The following is a 19,507-nucleotide window of genomic DNA, read 5'->3' as shown; positions in this document are numbered from 1 at the left end:
TAATGCCACTTACAAACAAGAAAACTAATTTAAATATTTTCCTGCTCAGATAAACAGGGTGTAACAGTGAAAATAAAAAGGAAACCCTGGACTAAGAGTTGAGAAACTTAGTTCTAGATCTGCCACTAAGTTAATTAAACAGCACCATGATCTTCCCATCCGTGTCATCAAAGCACTGTGCATGCACCTCTAATTCTACGTAGTTAGTATTAAGATGAAACTACTTGTTTTCTTATCTGTCATGCCACGTATGTCCTCTATCCTCTGTTTCCACCTCTGTGTCCGATTCCACCTCCATCCCACCTAGCTGCCTTATGAAGTAGGCTCTAAAAAGATGTTTAATGAATGAATAGAATCCCTGTTCCTAAACTAAATGGCAATGTACCCCTGGACAGGTCATATATCTTCATTAGCCCTGAGTTTCCTTATCTATAAAAGACTGGATTCTCTCAAGTATTATTAAATTGTCTTCCAAAGAAAGTAATAAAATTGCCAGTGACTGACATCTTTCAGAAATTAAAATGACAACCATTTTGTCATTGTGTATGACAATGAACACAGGTTTATACATATTATAAATATTGTGCATGGGAATGAATACATGTTTCTATATATTATAACTATCACATTAGCATATACAATAAAATGAATAGTTTTGGAATTTTAATTATCTAATAGTAGAAGGTCAGATTAGATGCACTTTCAAGATCATGTCTCGTACTACATCCACTTTACAAAAAAGGAAAATTAAAACCTAGATATGTTAAATAAATTAATTTTTGGCTAAGTTTCTATCTCTGAACTTCATTAGACCAACCTGATTCTAACCTAAGCCTCTATCCACTTAATGTTATTACTATGATGTTTCACTGAGAATTCCATTTGTTATTTTTTGAGGTCATGCTGGGAACTGCATGACCTCAACCCATTTGTTATTTTTTGAGGTCATGCTGGGAACTGAAAAAAATATTGAAGTATTTCACTATACCTATTTTTAAAAGCTGCTGAACATTAGAAGAGTGCCAATATTGCTAGAAAATCCATGTCAATTACTTCCACTACTCTAAGCAACAAAAAAATTTAGCAGAAAAATTAATTAAAAACTCCCCTAAAGGCTTTTAACCTGACTACTGTATTAAAATGCAAACCTAAAATAGCCATTATTATATGAAAACAGAAAACTACCCATCTGGATTTCTCCTGTTTTGATCTTACAATTAGATTTAGTATGCTAAATAATTTTTTAAAAACCCTAAATTAGAACTAGAGGATATTTTAATAAATATACATATATTAAAATTATATCCAAATTTATTACTTCTTACAGGACCTTTTATTTTTAGTACGATTTTTAAAGGTTACTTTCCATTTACAGTTATTACGAAATACTGGCTATACTCCCCATGTTGTACAATACATTCTTGAGTCTATCTTACACCCAACAGTCTGTACCTCCCCCTCCCACTGGTAACCACTAGTTTGTTCCCTATATCTGTGAGTCTGCCTATATTTTGTTTTATTCACTAGTCTGTTGTATTTTTTAGATTCCACGTTAGTGATATCGTAAAGTATTTGTATTTCTGTCTGACTTATTTCACTTAGCATAATGCCCTCCAAGTCCATCCATGTTACGGCAAATGGCAAAATTTCTTTCTTTTAAGACTGAGTAGCATTCCATTGTGCATATATATGTGTATGTGTGTGTGTGTGTATAAATATATGTAAACCACAACAGATCCATGTATGTTAATTTTGTTTCCTGCAACTTTTCCAAATTCACTGCTGAACTCTAGTAGTTTTCTGGTAGCGTCTTTAGGATTTTCTATGTACAGCACCATGTCATCTGCAAACAGTGGCAGTTTAAGGCAGTTTCCTCCTTTCCAATTTGGATTTTTAAATTTCCTTTTCTTCTCTGATTGCTGTGGCTAGGACTTCCAAAACTATGTTGAATAAAAGTGGTGAGAGTGGGGATCTTTGTCTTGTTCCTGATCTTAGAGGAAATACTTATAGCTTTTCACCAGAGTATGATGTTAGCTGTGCGTTTGTCATATACAGCCTTTATGATGTTGAGGTACGTTCCTTCTATGCCCACTTTCTGGAGTGTTTTTATCATAAATGGACGTTGAATTTTATCAAAAGCTTTCTGCATCTATTGAGATGATTATATGGTTTTTATTCTTCAATTTGTTAATGTGGTATATCACACTGATTTGCAGATATTGAGAAATCCTTGCATCCCTGAGATCAATCCCATTTGATCACAGTGTATGATCCTTTTAACGTTTTGAGTTTTTCTTTTTGGCTGCGCCACATGGCATGTGACATTTTATTAGTTCCCTGACCAAGGATCGAACCCGCACCCCCAGCAGTATAAATGTGGAGTCTTAACCACTGGGCCAGAGAAGTCCCCTTTTAATGTATTACTGGATTCGGTTTGCTAGTATTTGGTTGAGGATTTTTGCATCTATGTTCATCAGTGATATTGGCCTGTAATTTTCTTTTTTTATGATATCTTTGTCCAGTTTTCATATCAGGGTGATGTTGGCCTCATAGAATGAGTGTGGAAGTGTTCCTTCCTCTGCAATGTTTTGGAATAGTTTCAGAAGGATGTGTTAACACTTCTCTAAAGGTTTGGTAGAATTCATAACTGACTCACTTTGCTGTACAGCAGAAACTAACACAACACTGTAAATCAACTATACTCCAATAAAAAAAAATAATTAAAACAAACAAACAAAGGTTTGGTAGAATTCTCCTGTGAAGCCATCTGGTCCTCTACAGGACCAGGATATTTATTTATTTGGTTGCGTCAGGTCTTAGTTGCGGCAGGTCTTAGTTGCGGCAGGCAGGCTCCTTAGTTGTGGCATGTGAACTCTTAGTTGCGACATGCATGTGGGATCTAATTCCCAGACCAGGGATTGAACCCGGGCCCCCTGCATTGGGAGCATGGAGTCTTAACCACTGTGCCACCAGGGAGTTCCCTACAGGACCTTTTAAAGTAGACTGTGGATTCTAACAACAGTTTAGTCGTTTTGCCCTCCCTCTCTCCATTGTTTTCTTTTCTTTAAAACATTTCTTCACTGAGGCATATTAAATCAGAAATATTCCTCCAAAATGCCATGTTCTCTTATGATCTCAGGTGTTTACATTTCTGTTCTCTTCAGCCCAAAGTGCGTTTCAGACTAACTCCAATCATTATTTCAAAGACAAACATAGAATGGATAAATGTGGTATATCCATACAAGGGGGAATATTATTTAGCCATAAAAAGGAATGTAGTATTGATTCTTACTACATAGATGAACCTTGAAAATATTATGCTATCTGAAAGAAGCCAGACACGAAGGCCACATATTGTATGATTCTATGTATATACAGTGTCTGGAAAGGCAACTTAGGGAAACAGAAAGTAGACTGGCAGCTGCCGTGGGCTGGGGAAAGGGAAAATGGTGAGTAAATGCTAACGTACAGGGTATGGGGTTTCTTTGTGGGGTGAGGAAAATGCCCTGGAGTTAGATAGTGGCGATAGCTACACAACCTTGAGAATATACTAAAAATCACTACATTATATTTTTAAAAAGTGATGGTGACTTGGACAAGAATGTAGTTATGAAAGGAATGAGGAACGTTTAAACACTGGATACATTTTGCATAGAGAGCTGACTGGATTTGCTGCAAGAATGGTTGGGAAGTGAGAGAAAAAGAAAAGTTAATGATGTGCCTCTCAAGTTTTGGATCCAAGCAAACATGGATGTTATTAACTGATGGGAGAAACATTGAAGTGGAAAGGCTGGAAGCTCAAGTTATGGGCAGACTGACTGACTTTGACTTAATGGATTCTTAACTATCTGTACCTAAAGTTAATCTAGACTTGAGTGAAGTAGAACATATCATTCTAATTATTATAATGTGGAATATGATTTTTCTTAGTCTAAGGGATGTTCAGAGTTAGAATTAGTGTAGGGATAAACCGTTCAGAAGCAATTGACCTGATAGCCCAATTCAATTAAAAAAAAAAAAAGACAAAACAAAAACACAGCCAAGCATAGGTATCATCTTCTGCCAAGTATGGGTTAGGTATCTGGTTCCTCCATAGCACACTGGAGTGATCTCCATCACAGATCACATTTATGACATTATATTACCATTTACTACTTCCCTGTATCTTTCTCCCACAATATGGAGAGCTTAGGAATGGAATCATGTCTTTGTACCTCCAGAGCACAGGACAGTTAGTTATACAGCAAGTCTTTAGCAAACACCTGTAATATATGATTCCAAGGTTTACCAATAAACTTTTTCATGTAAGTCCAAATTACTGAGTAGACAAAAAGGAAGATAATTGAGTATGACAGTATTCCTTAAGGGGGCCAAGAAACTGAAGGAAGGTATTAATGAGTGATATCAACAGCAGTATATTAATAACAGAAGTTAACATTAGTGAGTGATCACTATGCTCCAGGAATTACTCCAGAAGCATTACATGAATTAATTCATATAATTCCAATATAATCTGATTAAATAGGTACTATTTTATAAGTACCTATTAAATAGGTACCATTTTATAAGACTAGGAAAGTGAGAACATGCAGAAAGGTACAGTAATTTGCTTATGGTCACAGTTAGTACATATTAAAGGCAGAACTAAATTATAGACAGTCTGACTTCAGAGACCATCTTTTCAATCACTGTGCTATATTAGCAGCAGAAATGTCTTGACAGATTTTCTAATTATGGGTTCATGAAAACTCTGTATACTATTTAGAAATCAGCTCTTTGAAAATGATTGTCAAACCACTATCAATACTTAAAATATTTTTATTGAAGTATAATTGACATCCATTGAAATGAACAGATCTTAGGTGTTCAGTTAATCAGTTTTGACAAATGCATACATCTGTGTAATCCACACCTCCATCAAGATAAGGAATATTACACATCACCCCAGAAAATTCCCCCCTGCCCTGTTTCCTACTCAATCCCTCTCCTCCACCAAAAGCGAAAATGAATTACAGTTTTGAACACTGTAACCATAGATCAGTTTGGTTAATTCCAGAACTTAAATGGAATAAAACAGTATGTACTTTTTGGCTTCTCACACATGATAATGCCTTTGAGACAAATCCATAGAGTTGCATGCATTATAGGTCATTTCTTTTTATTGCCTAGTAATAATCCATATATGGGGACTATTATGAACAAAGATGCTATGAACATTATTACACAAGGTTTTTTGTAAACATTTGGTTTCATTTCTCTAAAATAAATACCTAGGAGTGAAATCACTGGGTTATGGGGTAACAGTTTGTTTAACATTCGAACAAATGGCTGAAGTGTAAGTGGTTATACCATTTTACATTCCCACCAGCAAGGTGTTTAAGAGTTCCAGTTGGTCCACATTCTTGCTAACATTTGGTACTGTAAGTCATTTTCATTTTAGTCATTCTAGTGGAGGTAAAGTAGTATCTCATTATGGTTTAAATTGGGAATTCTCTGATGAATAGTGGTATCAAACATTTTTTCATGTGAATATGGGCCGTATATTCTTTACAAAGAAACTGTTCAACAGTCTGCATAAAACTTTATCTTTCTTAGCAGACCTAGTATAAAAGCACTTTCAGCAGTCCTTTTCTGATTTTGAAGAATCGCCTAATGAAGTCTGGTCTAAGATGTGCTAAAATTCTCTGATCATTAATAACCAATAACTACCACTTCATGGTATTCATATTTTTTGCTCGTCTTTTACATTCCTAAAGAAAATTGCTTGACATATCCCCTAGCATAAATTAATATCACTTATAGCATGTTATTTCATCAGACATAGAAAATATTTTTCTGTACTTTATCCTCTTTCATTGAGGACTAAAGTAGTGATGAAATAACTATAACAAATACTATTCTTTCACATCAATTATGTTTTGAACATTAGTTGAAATGAGTGGGACACTAGCTAGAGCTCAAACATTTTTGTTTTTGAAATATAATACTTGGTTAAGCCATACATAACTGCCTGTTTTCTAGGTTAAAATGTTCAAATGTTGGCAATTTCATTGCCAATGTTGGCAATGTTGGTTCAATGAAACTTGAACGATTTTTACTATTTTGTAAGTAACTTACTAAATCTAATTGTTCAAACTTAAAATACAATTATATTTCAGTTAACCACTTCCTATCTATCCATCTCATATATACTTATATAATAAATTTTACACAAACAGAAATGGAAATTGCAGAAGTTTTAAAACTATGATGTTATAGCATTAAATTTTAAAAAAACTTAAGAACTTAATTTTTTAAGAGCAGTTTTAGGGTCTAAGCAAAATTGAGAAGGTACAGAGATTTCACATGTATTCCATGCCAATGCACAGCTTCCTCCATTCTTAAAAGTATGTTTGTTAGAATTGATGAACCTATCCTGACACATAACTACCACCCAGAGTCCGCAGTTCACATTACAGTTACCCTTAGTGTGGTACATTCTATGAGTCTGGACATATATATGCCAACAGTCACCCATCATTACAATAGTATCAGACAGAGTAGTTTTACTGCTCTAAAAATTCTCTATGCTTCACCGATTCATCCCTCATTCCTCTCTAAACCCTGACAACCACTGTTCTTTTTACTTTCTCCATAGTTTTATGTCTTCTAGAATGTCATATAGTTGAAATCATACAGTTAATTTCAGACTGCCTTCTTTCTTTTATTAATATGATTTAACCTCCATGTCTGTTCGTGGCTTGACAGCTCATTTGTTTTGTTTTAGACAATATACCATTGTCTGGATACACCTCAGTTTATCCATTCACCTACTGAAGGACATTCTTAGTTGCTCTAAAGTTTTGCCAAGTTTTGAGTAAAGGTGCTATAAACATTCATGTGCAGGTTTTTGTATAGATGTAAGTCTTCAACTTCTTTGGGCAAATACCGAGGAAGACGATTGCTGGATCATATGGTAATGTTTAGTTTTGTAAGAAGCCAGCAAACTGTCTTTGTCCAAAGTGGCTGTGCCATTTTGCATTCCCATCAGCGATGAATCAAAGTTCCTATTGCTCCACATTCTCACCAGCATTTGGTGTTATCAGTGTTCTTGATTCTGGCCACTGTAATAGGTGTCTAGTAATACCTCACTGTTGTCTTAATTTACATTTCCCTGATGAAATAGGACATGGTACATCTTTTCCTGTAATGATTTGCCATCTGTCTGATAAGGTCTTTGGCCCATTATAAACCAGGTTGTTTGTTTTCTTACTGTTGGACTTGAAGAGTTTTTTGTATATTTTGAATAACAGTCCTCTATCAGATATGTCTTTTATAAATTATTTTCTGCCATTCTGTGGCTTATATTTGCATTATGTTGACACTGTCTTTCACAGAGCAGAAATTTTAAAATTTTAACAAAGTCCAGAATATCAATTCTTTCTTTCATGGATTGCACCTTTGGTATTGCATCAAAAAAGTTACCATCAAACCTGAGGTAATCTAGATTTTCTTCTATGTTATCTTCTTGGAGTTTTATAGTTTTGCATTTTACATGTAGGTCTGTGATTCATTTTGAGTTAATTTTTGTAAAGGTTGTAAAGGTCTGTGTCTAGATTCAATTTTTTGCATGTGAATGTCCAGTTGTGCCAGCACCATTTGTAAAGACTATCTTTTCTCCACTGTATTGCCTTTGCTCCTTTGTCATACACAAGTTAACTATATTTATGTGTGTCTATTTCAGTGCTCTTTATTCTGTCCCACTGATCTACTTGTCTATTCTCTTGCCAATACCACAATCTCTTCATTATGATAGTTTTATAGTGAAGTCATGGACTCAGGTACTGTCAGTACTTCAACTTTGTTCTTTTACAACACTGTGTATTCTAGGTCTTTTGCTTATAAATTTTAGAGTCAGTTTGTTGATATCCACAAATAAGTTGCTGGGATTTTGATTGGGATTGCAGTGAAATCTACAGATTAAGTTGGGAAGAAGTGACATCTTGACAATAGTAAGTGTTCTTGTCCATGAACATGGAATATCTCTCCATTTATTGATTCTTCTTTCTTTCATTAGTTTTGTTTTCCTCATATACATTTTTTCATATTTCGTTAGATTTATACCTAGGTATTTCAGTTTTAGGGGAGCTAATGTAAAGGTACTACTATGTTTTTAAATTCAGATTCTACACATTCACTGATGGCATATAAGAAAGTGATTGACATTTGTGTATTAACATTTTATCCTGCAACACTGCTATAATCACGAATTAGTTCCAGGAGATTTTTTGGTTGATTCTTTCAGATTTTCTACATAGAAAATGATGTCATTGGCAAAAAACGACAGTTTTATTTCTCCCTTCTCAATCTGTGTATCTCTTATTTCCTTTTCTTATCTTACTGCACTACTTAGAACTTCCAGTATGATGTTGAAAAGGAATGAAGAGAGCAGATACCCTTGCATTGTTCCTGATCTTAGTGGGAAAAACTTCAAGTTTCTCCTCATTAAACAGATGTTACGTGTAAGTTTTTGTAGATTTTTTAAAAAATAATTTTTAATTAAATATTCAGCTAACAAATCTATTAGATGTTCCTTCACTTTTGTTGAAAGCCAAGTACTGGAAATCCTCCAATTTTGTATAGGATTTATTCTCTGCCTCCATAGCGAATCAGTTTGTTTTTTGGGTTTTTTTTGGCCGCGTTGCATGGCTTGTGGGATCTTAGTTCCCCATCCAGGGATGGACCCCGGGGCCCCAGCAGTGGAACTGCAGAGTCCTAACCACTGGACGGCCAGGGAATTCCCAATATATATATTTTTTAATTAAGGAAGTTTCCATCTCTTCCTACTTTACTGAGAGTTTTAATCATGTAAGGGTGTTGAATTTTATCAAATGATTTTTCTGTATGTATTGACATGATCATGTGATATTTTCTTCTTTAACCTGGTGATGTGTGAAAACTTGTTTTCAAATATTGAACCAGCCTTTTATACCCGGGATAAATCCCACTTGGTCATGGTGTATTATACTTTTTATGCATTGTTGGATTTAATTTGCTAATATTTTTTGAAAATTTGTCTTTATGTTCATGAGAGATATTGGCCTATAATTTTCTTTTTTTATAATATCTTTGTCTGGTTTGCGTATTAAGGTAATGCTGGCCTCATATAATTAGTTAGGAATTATTCTCTCTCCTTCTATCTTCTGAAAAAGACTGAAGAAAATTGGTATAATTTCCTCCGTAAATGTTTGTTAGAATTCACTACTGAACCCATCTGAGCCTGGTGTTCCGTTTTAGAAGGTTAATTATCAATCCAATTTCTTTCATAGAGACTTGTGCATATTATCTATTCTTCTGTTGTGAGACTTAGCAGATTGTCCCTTTCAAGTAATTGGTCCATTTCATCTAGGTTATCAAATCTGTGGGAATCGAGTTATTCACAGCATTCCTTTATTATCCTTTTAATGTCCATGGGATATACAGTGATGTCCTCTTTTTCATTTCTGATATTAGTAATCTGTGTCACCTTTCTTTGTTTTCTTAGCCTGGCTAGAGGCTCATAAATTTTATTGATCTTTTCAAAGAACTAGCCTTTGCTTTATACATATATATTCAGTACTATAAATTTCCCTCTAACCACTGTTTTCGCTGCAAATTTTCAACTGCAAATTTTGGTAATTTGCGTGCTTATTTTCATTTAATTCAAAATATTTTAAAATATCCTCTTGAGATTTTTTTTGACCCATGTGTTATTTAGAAGTGTACTGTTTACTGTCCAACTATCCGGGGATTTTACAGTTATCTTTCTGTTATTGATTTCTAGTTTAACTTCATCGTGGTCTGAGAGCAGACACCGTATGTTTCTAGGTATTCGATTTTCAGACGATCAAATATATAAAATCCTCTCTTTTTTGATGGATTCCTATTTTTTGAAGAAATATTCCATTTGATTTTTACATTGCAAAGTTCAGTTAATTTATACATTTATCAATCATTAAGAAGAGTTACAGCTTAAAAAAATAGAATTCTAAATACTAATTTTTGTTACATTGTTTTCTTTTAGTGATTAGGCAGAAACGTGTTTCCAACACCAAAATTTCTGAGAAACTAAGTTTTACTTTAAACAAACAGCTTTAAACAAGAGAAGTAGGCTTTTTATTTCACTAGTAAAAAATAATATTCACTAGTAAAGAAAAACACCCAAGTGCAATCTATTAAATTAAAAAGTCAAAATTCTATTTGCTTTACTTCTCTTAACTTACTACCTCAATTTCTAAAGGTATTTCTTGCTAAAAAGATGACTGCCTCCTCATAAACTCTACTTAACATAAACCTGCAAGTTTAGAAAATGTTTTTAACAGTATCTGTCAGCCTTAAGATAATTATTTCTCTGCAATATAGGAAGAGCAAACGTTCTCACTTCTATAAGCTCAGTTCTACTACCCCATAATTTGTATCCACTGATGCTGGCTCAGCCCATGAAAGAAATACTCTTACACAAGTCAATTCTTTAAATGTATACAGACAGTTATATCTCCCCTAACTTTCTGCTAGATAAAGTATTTTCATTTCATTAAATCATCTTCTTTGTGGTTCTCCTCATAAATAACTCATTATACTATATTAATATTCTTCTTAGAGTTTGGCATCCCAATCTAAATACTATACTCCAGGAAGAATCTCATCAGTGCAAAATGAAATGATACCCTACATTATTTTGGGTACCTAATGTATTTTAATGACAACTAAGATCTCAACTTTCAGGAAAGGCAAGAATAACAACATAATGCTTTTGCATTCAACCTTCAAAAAATGAGAGACCTATATGGATAAAACGGTTCACTACATTTGTCCAAAACAGTACTAGTATGTCAAGTTAAAGCTAACTGAAATACCCTCGTGTCACAGGACACATTGAGAATCTATCGAAACTATGGTACTTACCCAGAAAATACACACATTAATTACAACTAAGAGCTACTACTTAAAATATAAAGGATTCCACAGGTGCATGAAGCTCATCTAGAGATGTCAGAGCTGTTCTATTCACTACCATATCCCCCATTGCTCAGCACAGTGCCAATTACACAAGTAGGCATGTGATAGAAATCTATTAGTTTAATGAAATAAAGGAACATTAGTGTGACAATCAGGTGTTTAGAATTTGGCTTTAATTACCTGAAATCAGAGTCAAAAACCCAATGTTTTATTAATGATCCCAAATATTACTGCATACTTGGGAAAAGTTGCCTGGCAAATTTGCCCTTTTCTCTTCCTGCTGATAAATATTTCTTTTATGAAGAAATTAAGTTTCAATCTTTGGGGATAGAAGTTGTTAAAGTAAATTAATTAAATTAAATTAATTAATTGTTGTTAGTTGTTACTTGTTAAATTAAATTAATTAATTAAGAAAAGACAATAGTTTAACTGGGAAAAAAGGAACAAATTTTTATCAAGCAGGTACTATGGCCCTAGTATGATTTCTCTTATAGTTCTCAGAATAACTTAACACAGAAGTATTATCATCTTCATTTTAGGAAAGAGTATCAGAGAAATTAAGTAACCTGCCTACAGATGATAAGCAGAGGAACCCAGATTCAAACAGTTATTAACTATAAAATCTATGCTCTTTCTCTCACATCATGCATTGGGGTATAATCTACTTAAAACAGTGTAAACTAGAAGTTGTTTTAAGCGTGTATGACTGATTAATAATAACCATAATAATTTTTCTCTGTCATATGTTCTTCATCTACAAAGCAGAAGACAATATGTCTTAAACAACTATGCAAGCTTGATATAGGAATTAGAAGTGGTGGTAAAACAGAATGAACAGAACCTCATTTAATGTATGTATTCATAGGAAAAGATGGTGAGTATATTTTATTTCAGGAACATTTTGTTGATCTTAATTTAGTAAATTAACTACATGGAAAACCATATCATAATATGAGGAAAGGATGATTATAAAACAATCCCCCAACAGCTCATTTAATGTTTATCCTTAGGGCATGAAAGTTGAGCTTCCCTGACCCAAACAATTATTATGAATTTCTATGAATTATCTCTTCGAAACATTAATAAATGACCACTAACAAAAATCTGCTAAATCTGAGCAAAAACAAAGATGAGTTACAGTTAAAAGTTTTTCGTAAGCCAGTGGATATATATCTATTAGTTATCCCTACTGTAGCTATAAATCCCCTGATATTTTCAAACTTAATATAAATTGTGAGAATTAAAAGAATAAATTCTAAATAATTAATTTCCAAAAACAGAAAATTTGAGACACAAAGATTCTGAATAACAGTCCCAGTCACTTATCAATTTAAAAGAAAGTTTTATTTTAAGGTTTTACATTAAATGTTTCCATTCAAATATATTTGTCAATACAAATATAAGAAATCAAGGTTTTTTGAAAAAGATTTAGGGCAAAGAGTCCATGATGTTGGACCACCAGAGACCTCCTGGCCCCATGTAATATTAATCAGCGAGAGCTCTCCCAGAGATCTCCATCTCAACACTAAGACCGAGCTCCACCCAACGGCCAGCAGGCTCCAGTGCTGGATGCCCCATGCCGAACAACTAACAAGACAGGAACACAACACCACACATTAGCGGAGAGGCTGCCTAAAGTCATACTAAGTTCACAGACACCCCAAAATACACCACGAGATAAGGCCCTGCCCACCAGAAAGACAAGATCCAGCCTCATCCACCAGAACACAGGCACCAGTCCCCCTGCAAGAAAGCCTACACAAGCCACTGAACCAATCTAACCCACTGGGGGTAGACACCAGAAATAAGAGGAACCATGAACCTGCAGCCTGCGAAAAGTAGACCCCAAACACAGTAAGTTTAAAAAAATGAGAGGACAGAGAAATATGCAGCAGATGAAGGGGCAAGGTAAAAACCCACCAGACCAAAGAAATGAAGAGAAAATAGGAAGTCTACCTGAAAATGGATTCAGAGTAATGATAGTAAAGATGATCCAAAATCTCAAGAATAGAATGGAGAAAACACAAGAAACATTTAACAAGGATCTAGAAGAACTAAAGAGAAAACAAACAATGATAAACAACACAATAAATGAAATTACAAATACTCTAGAAGAAATCAACAGTAGAATAACTGAGGCAGAAGAACAGGTAAGTGACCTGGAAGATAGAATAGTGGAAATAACTGCCGCAGAGCAGAATAAACAAAAAAGAATGAAAAGAATTGAGGACAGTCTCAGAGACCTCTGGGACAATATTAAATGCACCTACATTCAAATGATAGGGGTCCCAGAAGAAGAAGAGAAAAAGAAAGGTTCTGAGGAAATATTTGAAGAGATTATAGTCGAAAACTAGTCAATCAAGCCCAGGAAGGTCCAGGAAGTGCAGAGAGTCCCATTCAGGATAAACCCTAGGATAAACACGCCAAGACACACATTAATCAAACTATCAAAAATTAAAAACAAAGAAAACATATTTAAAGTAGCAAGGGAAAAGCAACAAAAACCTACAAGGGAATTCCCATAAGGTTAACAGCTGATCTTTCAGCAGAAACTCTGCAAGCCAGAAGGGAGTGGCAGGACATATTTAAAGTGAGGAAAGGGAAAAAACTACAACCAAGATTACTCAACCCAGCAAGGATCTCATGCAGATTCAACAGAGAAATTAAAACCTTTACACACAAGCAAAACTTAAGAGAATTCAGCACCACCAAACCCACTTTACAACAAATGCTAAAGGAACTTTCCTAGACAGGAAATACAAGAGAAGGAAAAGACCTACACAAACAAACCCAAAACAATTAAAATGGTAATAGGAACATACGTATCGATAATTACCTTAAATGTAAATGTATTAAATGCTCCAACCAAAAGACATACACTGTCTGGATGGATACAAAAACAAGACCCGTATAGATGCTATCTACAAGAGACCCACTTCAGACCTAGGGACACATACAGACTGAAAGTGAGGGGATAGAAAAAGATATTCCATGCAAATGGAAATCAAAAGAAAGCTGGAGTAGCTATTCTTATATCAGACAAAATAGACTTTAAAATAAAAGACTATTACAAGAGACAAAGAAGGACACTACATAATGATCAAGGGATCAATCCAAGAAGATAAAACAATTGTAAATATTTATGCACCCAACATAGGACCACCTCAAAACATAAGGTAAATGCTAACTGCCATAAAAGGGGAATCGACAGTAATACAATCATAGTATGGGACTTTAACACCCCACTTTTCACCAACGGACAGATCATCCAAAATGAAAATAAATAAGGAAACACAAGCTTTAGTATCAGTTAAGTCCATCTTTATCAGTTAAAGATGGACTTAACTGATATTTATAGGACATTCCATCCAAATACAACAGAATACAGTACATTCTCAAGTGCACACGGAACATTCCCCAGGATAGATCATACCTGGGGTCACAAATCAAGCCTCAGTAAATTTAAGAAAATTGAAATCGTATCAAGCATCTTTTCCGACCACAACACTATGAGACTAGATATCAATTACAGAAAAAAAAAACTGTAAAAAATACAAACACATGGAGGCTAAAGAATACATGATGAAATAACCAAGAGATCACAGAAGAAATACAAGAGGAAATAAAAAACTACCTAGAAATAAATGACAATGAAAATACGACAACCAAAAACCTATGGGATGCAGCAAAAGCAGTTCTAAGAGGGAAGTTTATAGCAATACAATGCTACCTCAAGAAACAAGAAACATCTCAAATAAACAACCTAACCTTAAACCTAAAGCAATTAGAGAAAGAAGAACAAAAAAACCCCAAAGTTAGCAGAAGGAAAGAAATCATAAAGATCAGATCAGAAATAAATAAAAAAGAAATGAAGGAGACAATAGCAAAGATCAATAAAAGTAAAAGCTGGTTCTTTGAAGAGATAAACAAAATTGATAAACCATTAGCCAGACTCATCAAGAAAAAAAGAGAGAAGACTCAAATCAACAGAATTAGAAATGAAAATGGAGAAGTAACAACTGACACTGCAGAAATACAAAGGATCATGAGAGACTACTACAAGCAACACTATGCCAATAAAATGGACAACCTCAAAGAAATGGACAAATGCTTAGAAAAGTACAACGTACCAAGAGTGAACCAGGAAGAAATAGAAAATATGAACAGACCAATCACAAGCACTGAAGTTCAAACTGTGACTAAAAATCTTCCAACAAACAAAAGTCCAGAACCAGATGGCTTCACAGGCGAATTCTATCAAACATTTAGAGAAGAGCTAACACCTATCCTTCTCAAAGTCTTCTAAAATACAGCAGAGGGAGGAACACTCCCAAACTCATTCTCCGAGGCCACCATCACCCTGATACCCAAACCAGACAAAGATGTCACACAAAAAGAAAACTACAGGACAATATCACTGATGAACACAGATGCAGAAATCCTCAACAAAATATTAGCAAACAGAATCCAACAGCACATTAAAAGGATGGTACATGAAGATCAAGTGGGGTTTATCCCAGGAATGCAAGGATTCTTCAATATATGCAAATCAATCAATGGGATACACCTTATTAACAAATTGAAGGAGATAAACCATATGATCATCTCAATAGATGCAGAAAAGGCTTTTGACAAAATTCAACACCCATTTATGATAAAAACTCTCCAGAAAGTAGGCATAGAGGGAACTTACCTCAACATAATAAAGGCCATATATGACAAACCCACAGCCAACATCGTTCTCAATGGTGAAAAACTGAAACCATTTCCTCTAAGATCAGGAACAAGACAAGGTTGTCCACTCTCACCACTACTATTCAACATAGTTTTGGAAGTTTTAGCCACGGCAATCAGAGAAGAAAAAGAAATAAAAGGAATCCAAATTGGAAAAGACGAAGTAAAGCTGTCACTGTTTGCAAATGACATGATATTAAACACAGAGAATCCTAAAGATGCTACCAGAAAACTACTAAAGCTAATCAATGAATTTGGTAAAGTAGCAGGGTACAAAATTAATGCACAGAAATCTCTTGCATTCCTATACACTAACAATGAAAAATCTGAAAGAGATATTAAGGCAACGCTCCCATTTACTGCAACAAAAAGAATAAAATACCTAGGAATAAATCTACCCAAGAAGACAAAAGACCTGTATGCAGAAAACTTAAGACACTGATGAAAGAAATTAAAGATGATACAAACAGATGGAGAGATATACCATGTTCTTGGACTGGAAGAATCAACATTGTGAAAATGACTATACTACCCAAATAATCTACAGATTCAATGCAATCCCTATCAAACTACCAATGGCATTTTTCACAGAAGTAGAACAAAATATCTTAAAATTTGTATGGAGACACAAAAGATCCTGAATAGCCAAAGCAATCTTGAGAAAGAAAAATGGAGCTGGAGGAATCAGACTCCCTGACTTCAGACTATACTACAAAGCTACAGTAATCAAGACAGTATGGTATTGGCACAAAAACAGAAATATAGATCAATGGAACAGGATAGAAAGCCCAGAGATAAACCCACACATACATGGGCACCTTATCGTTGACAAAGGAGGCAAGAATAGCCAATGGAGAAGAGACAGCCTCTTCAATAAGTGGTGCTGCGAAAACTGGACAGCTACATGTAAAAGAATGAAATTAGAATTCTTCCTAACACCATACACAAAAATAAACTCAAAATGGATTAAAGACCTAAATGTAATGCCAGATAGTATAAAACTCTTAGACGAAAACGTAGGCAGAACACTCTATGACATAAATCACAGCAAGATCCTTTTTGACCCACGTCCTAAAGTAACGGAAATAAAAACAAAAATAAACAAATGGGACCTAATGAACCTTAAAAGCTTTTGCACAGCAAAGGAAAACATAAAGAAGATGAAAAGACATCCCTCAGAATGGGAGAAAATATTTGCAAACGAAGCAAGTGACAAAGGATTAATCTCCAAAATACACAAGCAGCTCATGCAGCTCAATATCAAAATCAAAAAACCCAATCCAAAAACGGGTGGAAGACCTAAATAGACATTTCTCCAAAGAAGATATACAGACTGCCCACAAACAAATGAAAGTATCCTCAACATCAGGAATCATTAGAGAAATGGAAATCAAAACCACAATGAGGTATCACCTCACACTGGTCAGAATGGCCATCATCAAAAAATCTACAAATAATAAATGCTGGAGAGGGTGTGGAGAAAAGAGAACCCTCCTGTATTGTTGGTGGGAATGTAAACTGATAGAGCCACTGGAGAACTGTATGGAGATTCCTTAAAAAACTAAAAGTAGAACTACCATATGACCCAGCAATCCCACCACTGGGCGTATACCCTGAGAAAACCATAATTCAAAAAGAGTCATGTACCCCAATGTTCACTGCAGCACTATTTACAATAGCCAGGACATGGAAGCAACCTAAGTGCCCACTGACAGATGAACGGATAAAGAAGATGATGTGGCATATATATATACGCTGCAATATTACTCAGCCATAAAAAGACACAAAACTGAGTTATTTTTAGTGAGGTGGATGGACCTAGAATCTGTCATACAGAGTGAAGTCAGAAAGAGAAAAACAGATACTGTATGCTAACACATATATATGGAATCTTAAAAAAAAAAGGCTTCTGAAGAACCTAGGGGCAGGACAGGAATAAAGACGCAGATGTAGAGAATGGACTTGAGGACATGGGGCAGGGAGGGGAAGCTGGGACGAGGTGAGAGAGTAGCACTGACATATATATACTACCAAATGTAAAACAGATAGCTAGTGGGAAGCAGCTGTATAGCACAGGGAGATCAGCTCAGTGCTTTGTGACTACCTAGAGGGGTGGGATAGGGAGGATGGGAGGAAGACGCAAGAGGGAGGGGATATGGGGATATATGTATACATATAGCTGGTTCACTTTGTTATACAGCAGAAACTAACACAACATTGTAAAGCAATTATACTTCAACAAAGATGTAAAAGAAAATAAATAAATAAATTAAGAATAGAAGGACTTCCCTGGTGGCACAGTGGTTAAGAATCCACCTGCCAATGCAGGGGACATGGGTTCGATCCCTGGTCTGGGAAGATCCCACATGCCGCACAGCAACTAAGCCTTTGCGCCACAACTACTGAGCCTGTGCTCTAGAGCCCGCGAGCCACAACTACAGAAGCCTGCGCGCCTAGAGCCTGTGCTCTGCAGCAAGAGAAGCCACCGCAATGAGAAGCCCGCGCACCACAACAAAGAGTAGCCCCTGCTAGCCACAACTAGAGAAAGCCTGCATGCAGCAGTTAACAACCAATGCAGCCAAAAAAAAAATAAGTAAAATAAATAAATAAATAAATGAAAGAAATTAAGAATAGAAAAAAAAAAAGATTAGGGCAAAAAAAGTAGAACGTTCCTCAGATTTCTTCAGACCTCAGTAAAGAAATGTATGCACAGGAAAAACTGAAAATATAGTAAAGTGTCAGATGAATTAGCCACATTCATGAGTAATAAACAAATAATGCCTAATAGAAAACTATATAGCTAAATAAAAATCAAATAATGTTTTTCTGGGAATTTCTTGGCAGTCCAATGGTTAGGACGCTGGGCTTTCACTGCCGAGGGCATGGGTTTGATCCCTGGTCCGGGAACTAAGATCCCGAAGCTGTGCAGCACAGCCAAAAAATATATATATAATGTTTTTCTTACATTTCTTTCTAACGGTGAGTTTCTGTGTGCATATTACCTATGCATCATTATTTTTCAGATTCCAGCTTTCCAAAGTACAAGGTATTTGTCCTGATATGGACCACACTGCTAAACATATTTATTTATTTGACAAATAATTGAGTGCCTGCTATGGGTATTAGGCTGGGCACTAGGCTAGGTCCTGGAAATTCCCAACCCCATAAAAAGAAAAGGATCACCCAGCTTTAGAGATTATATTCCAGTAGAGAAGAGACATAAGTAAGAGACATGCAAATAAACATTAAAAAAATTCCAATAAAAGATACCTGACGATGCATTTCCATGAAGAGCCATCTTGATCATCTTGTTCTTCTATATACATTCTGACATTGTGATCTTGATCCAACTGGTACCAGTACATGAGGCCATCTTTGTCACGGCCAATTGGCTGGAGACGCATGGTATCGGCATCCTCCTCATTGATAATATTCTTGAATTTGAGATTGTCATCAAACTGACACTCACAGAGGTACTGGAAAATAGTCATAACATGGTTTAAAATACCCCATAAATGTTTCTCCATCAAAATAAATGTGATATGTTCAACCAAGGAACAGATTTGGGGACAGGAGAAAGAATACATGTAGTTTTATCCATCTTTCACTTTCCTCTCTCCCCTTCTGTAAACTTATTTTTCAGTAACCAACTTTAAAACATAAATTTCTAAGTTAACATTTAATTTTTGTATTACAGAAATTTATAGGTTTAACCCAACCAATGACACAAAAGTGATGTTATATTTTAAAGCGATGAGTCTGTTTGTATTAAAGTTTCCCAAATTTGTTCATGGTA

At 35.1% G+C, this 19,507-nt stretch overlaps 1 protein-coding gene across 2 annotated transcripts in view; it reads right to left on the bottom strand.

Moving 5' to 3' along the window:
• The window catches only part of RSF1 (remodeling and spacing factor 1), a 179,515-nt gene that overhangs the window by 48,113 nt on the left and 111,895 nt on the right, over nt 1–19,507 (bottom strand). For both annotated transcript variants that reach the window (XM_082410310.1, XM_082410311.1), the window contains exon 4: nt 18,982–19,187. In XM_082410310.1, the coding sequence (XP_082266436.1) occupies nt 18,982–19,187 (206 nt within the window). The remainder of the gene's footprint in view (nt 1–18,981; nt 19,188–19,507) is intronic.

The sequence above is a fragment of the Balaenoptera physalus genome (assembly GCF_965194825.1).
Source record: "Balaenoptera physalus genome assembly, chromosome: 10".
NCBI classification, from domain to species: Eukaryota; Metazoa; Chordata; class Mammalia; order Artiodactyla; family Balaenopteridae; genus Balaenoptera; species Balaenoptera physalus.
Note: the sequence above shows the minus strand (reverse complement) of the source record. Positions and strands in the feature narration are given on the sequence as shown.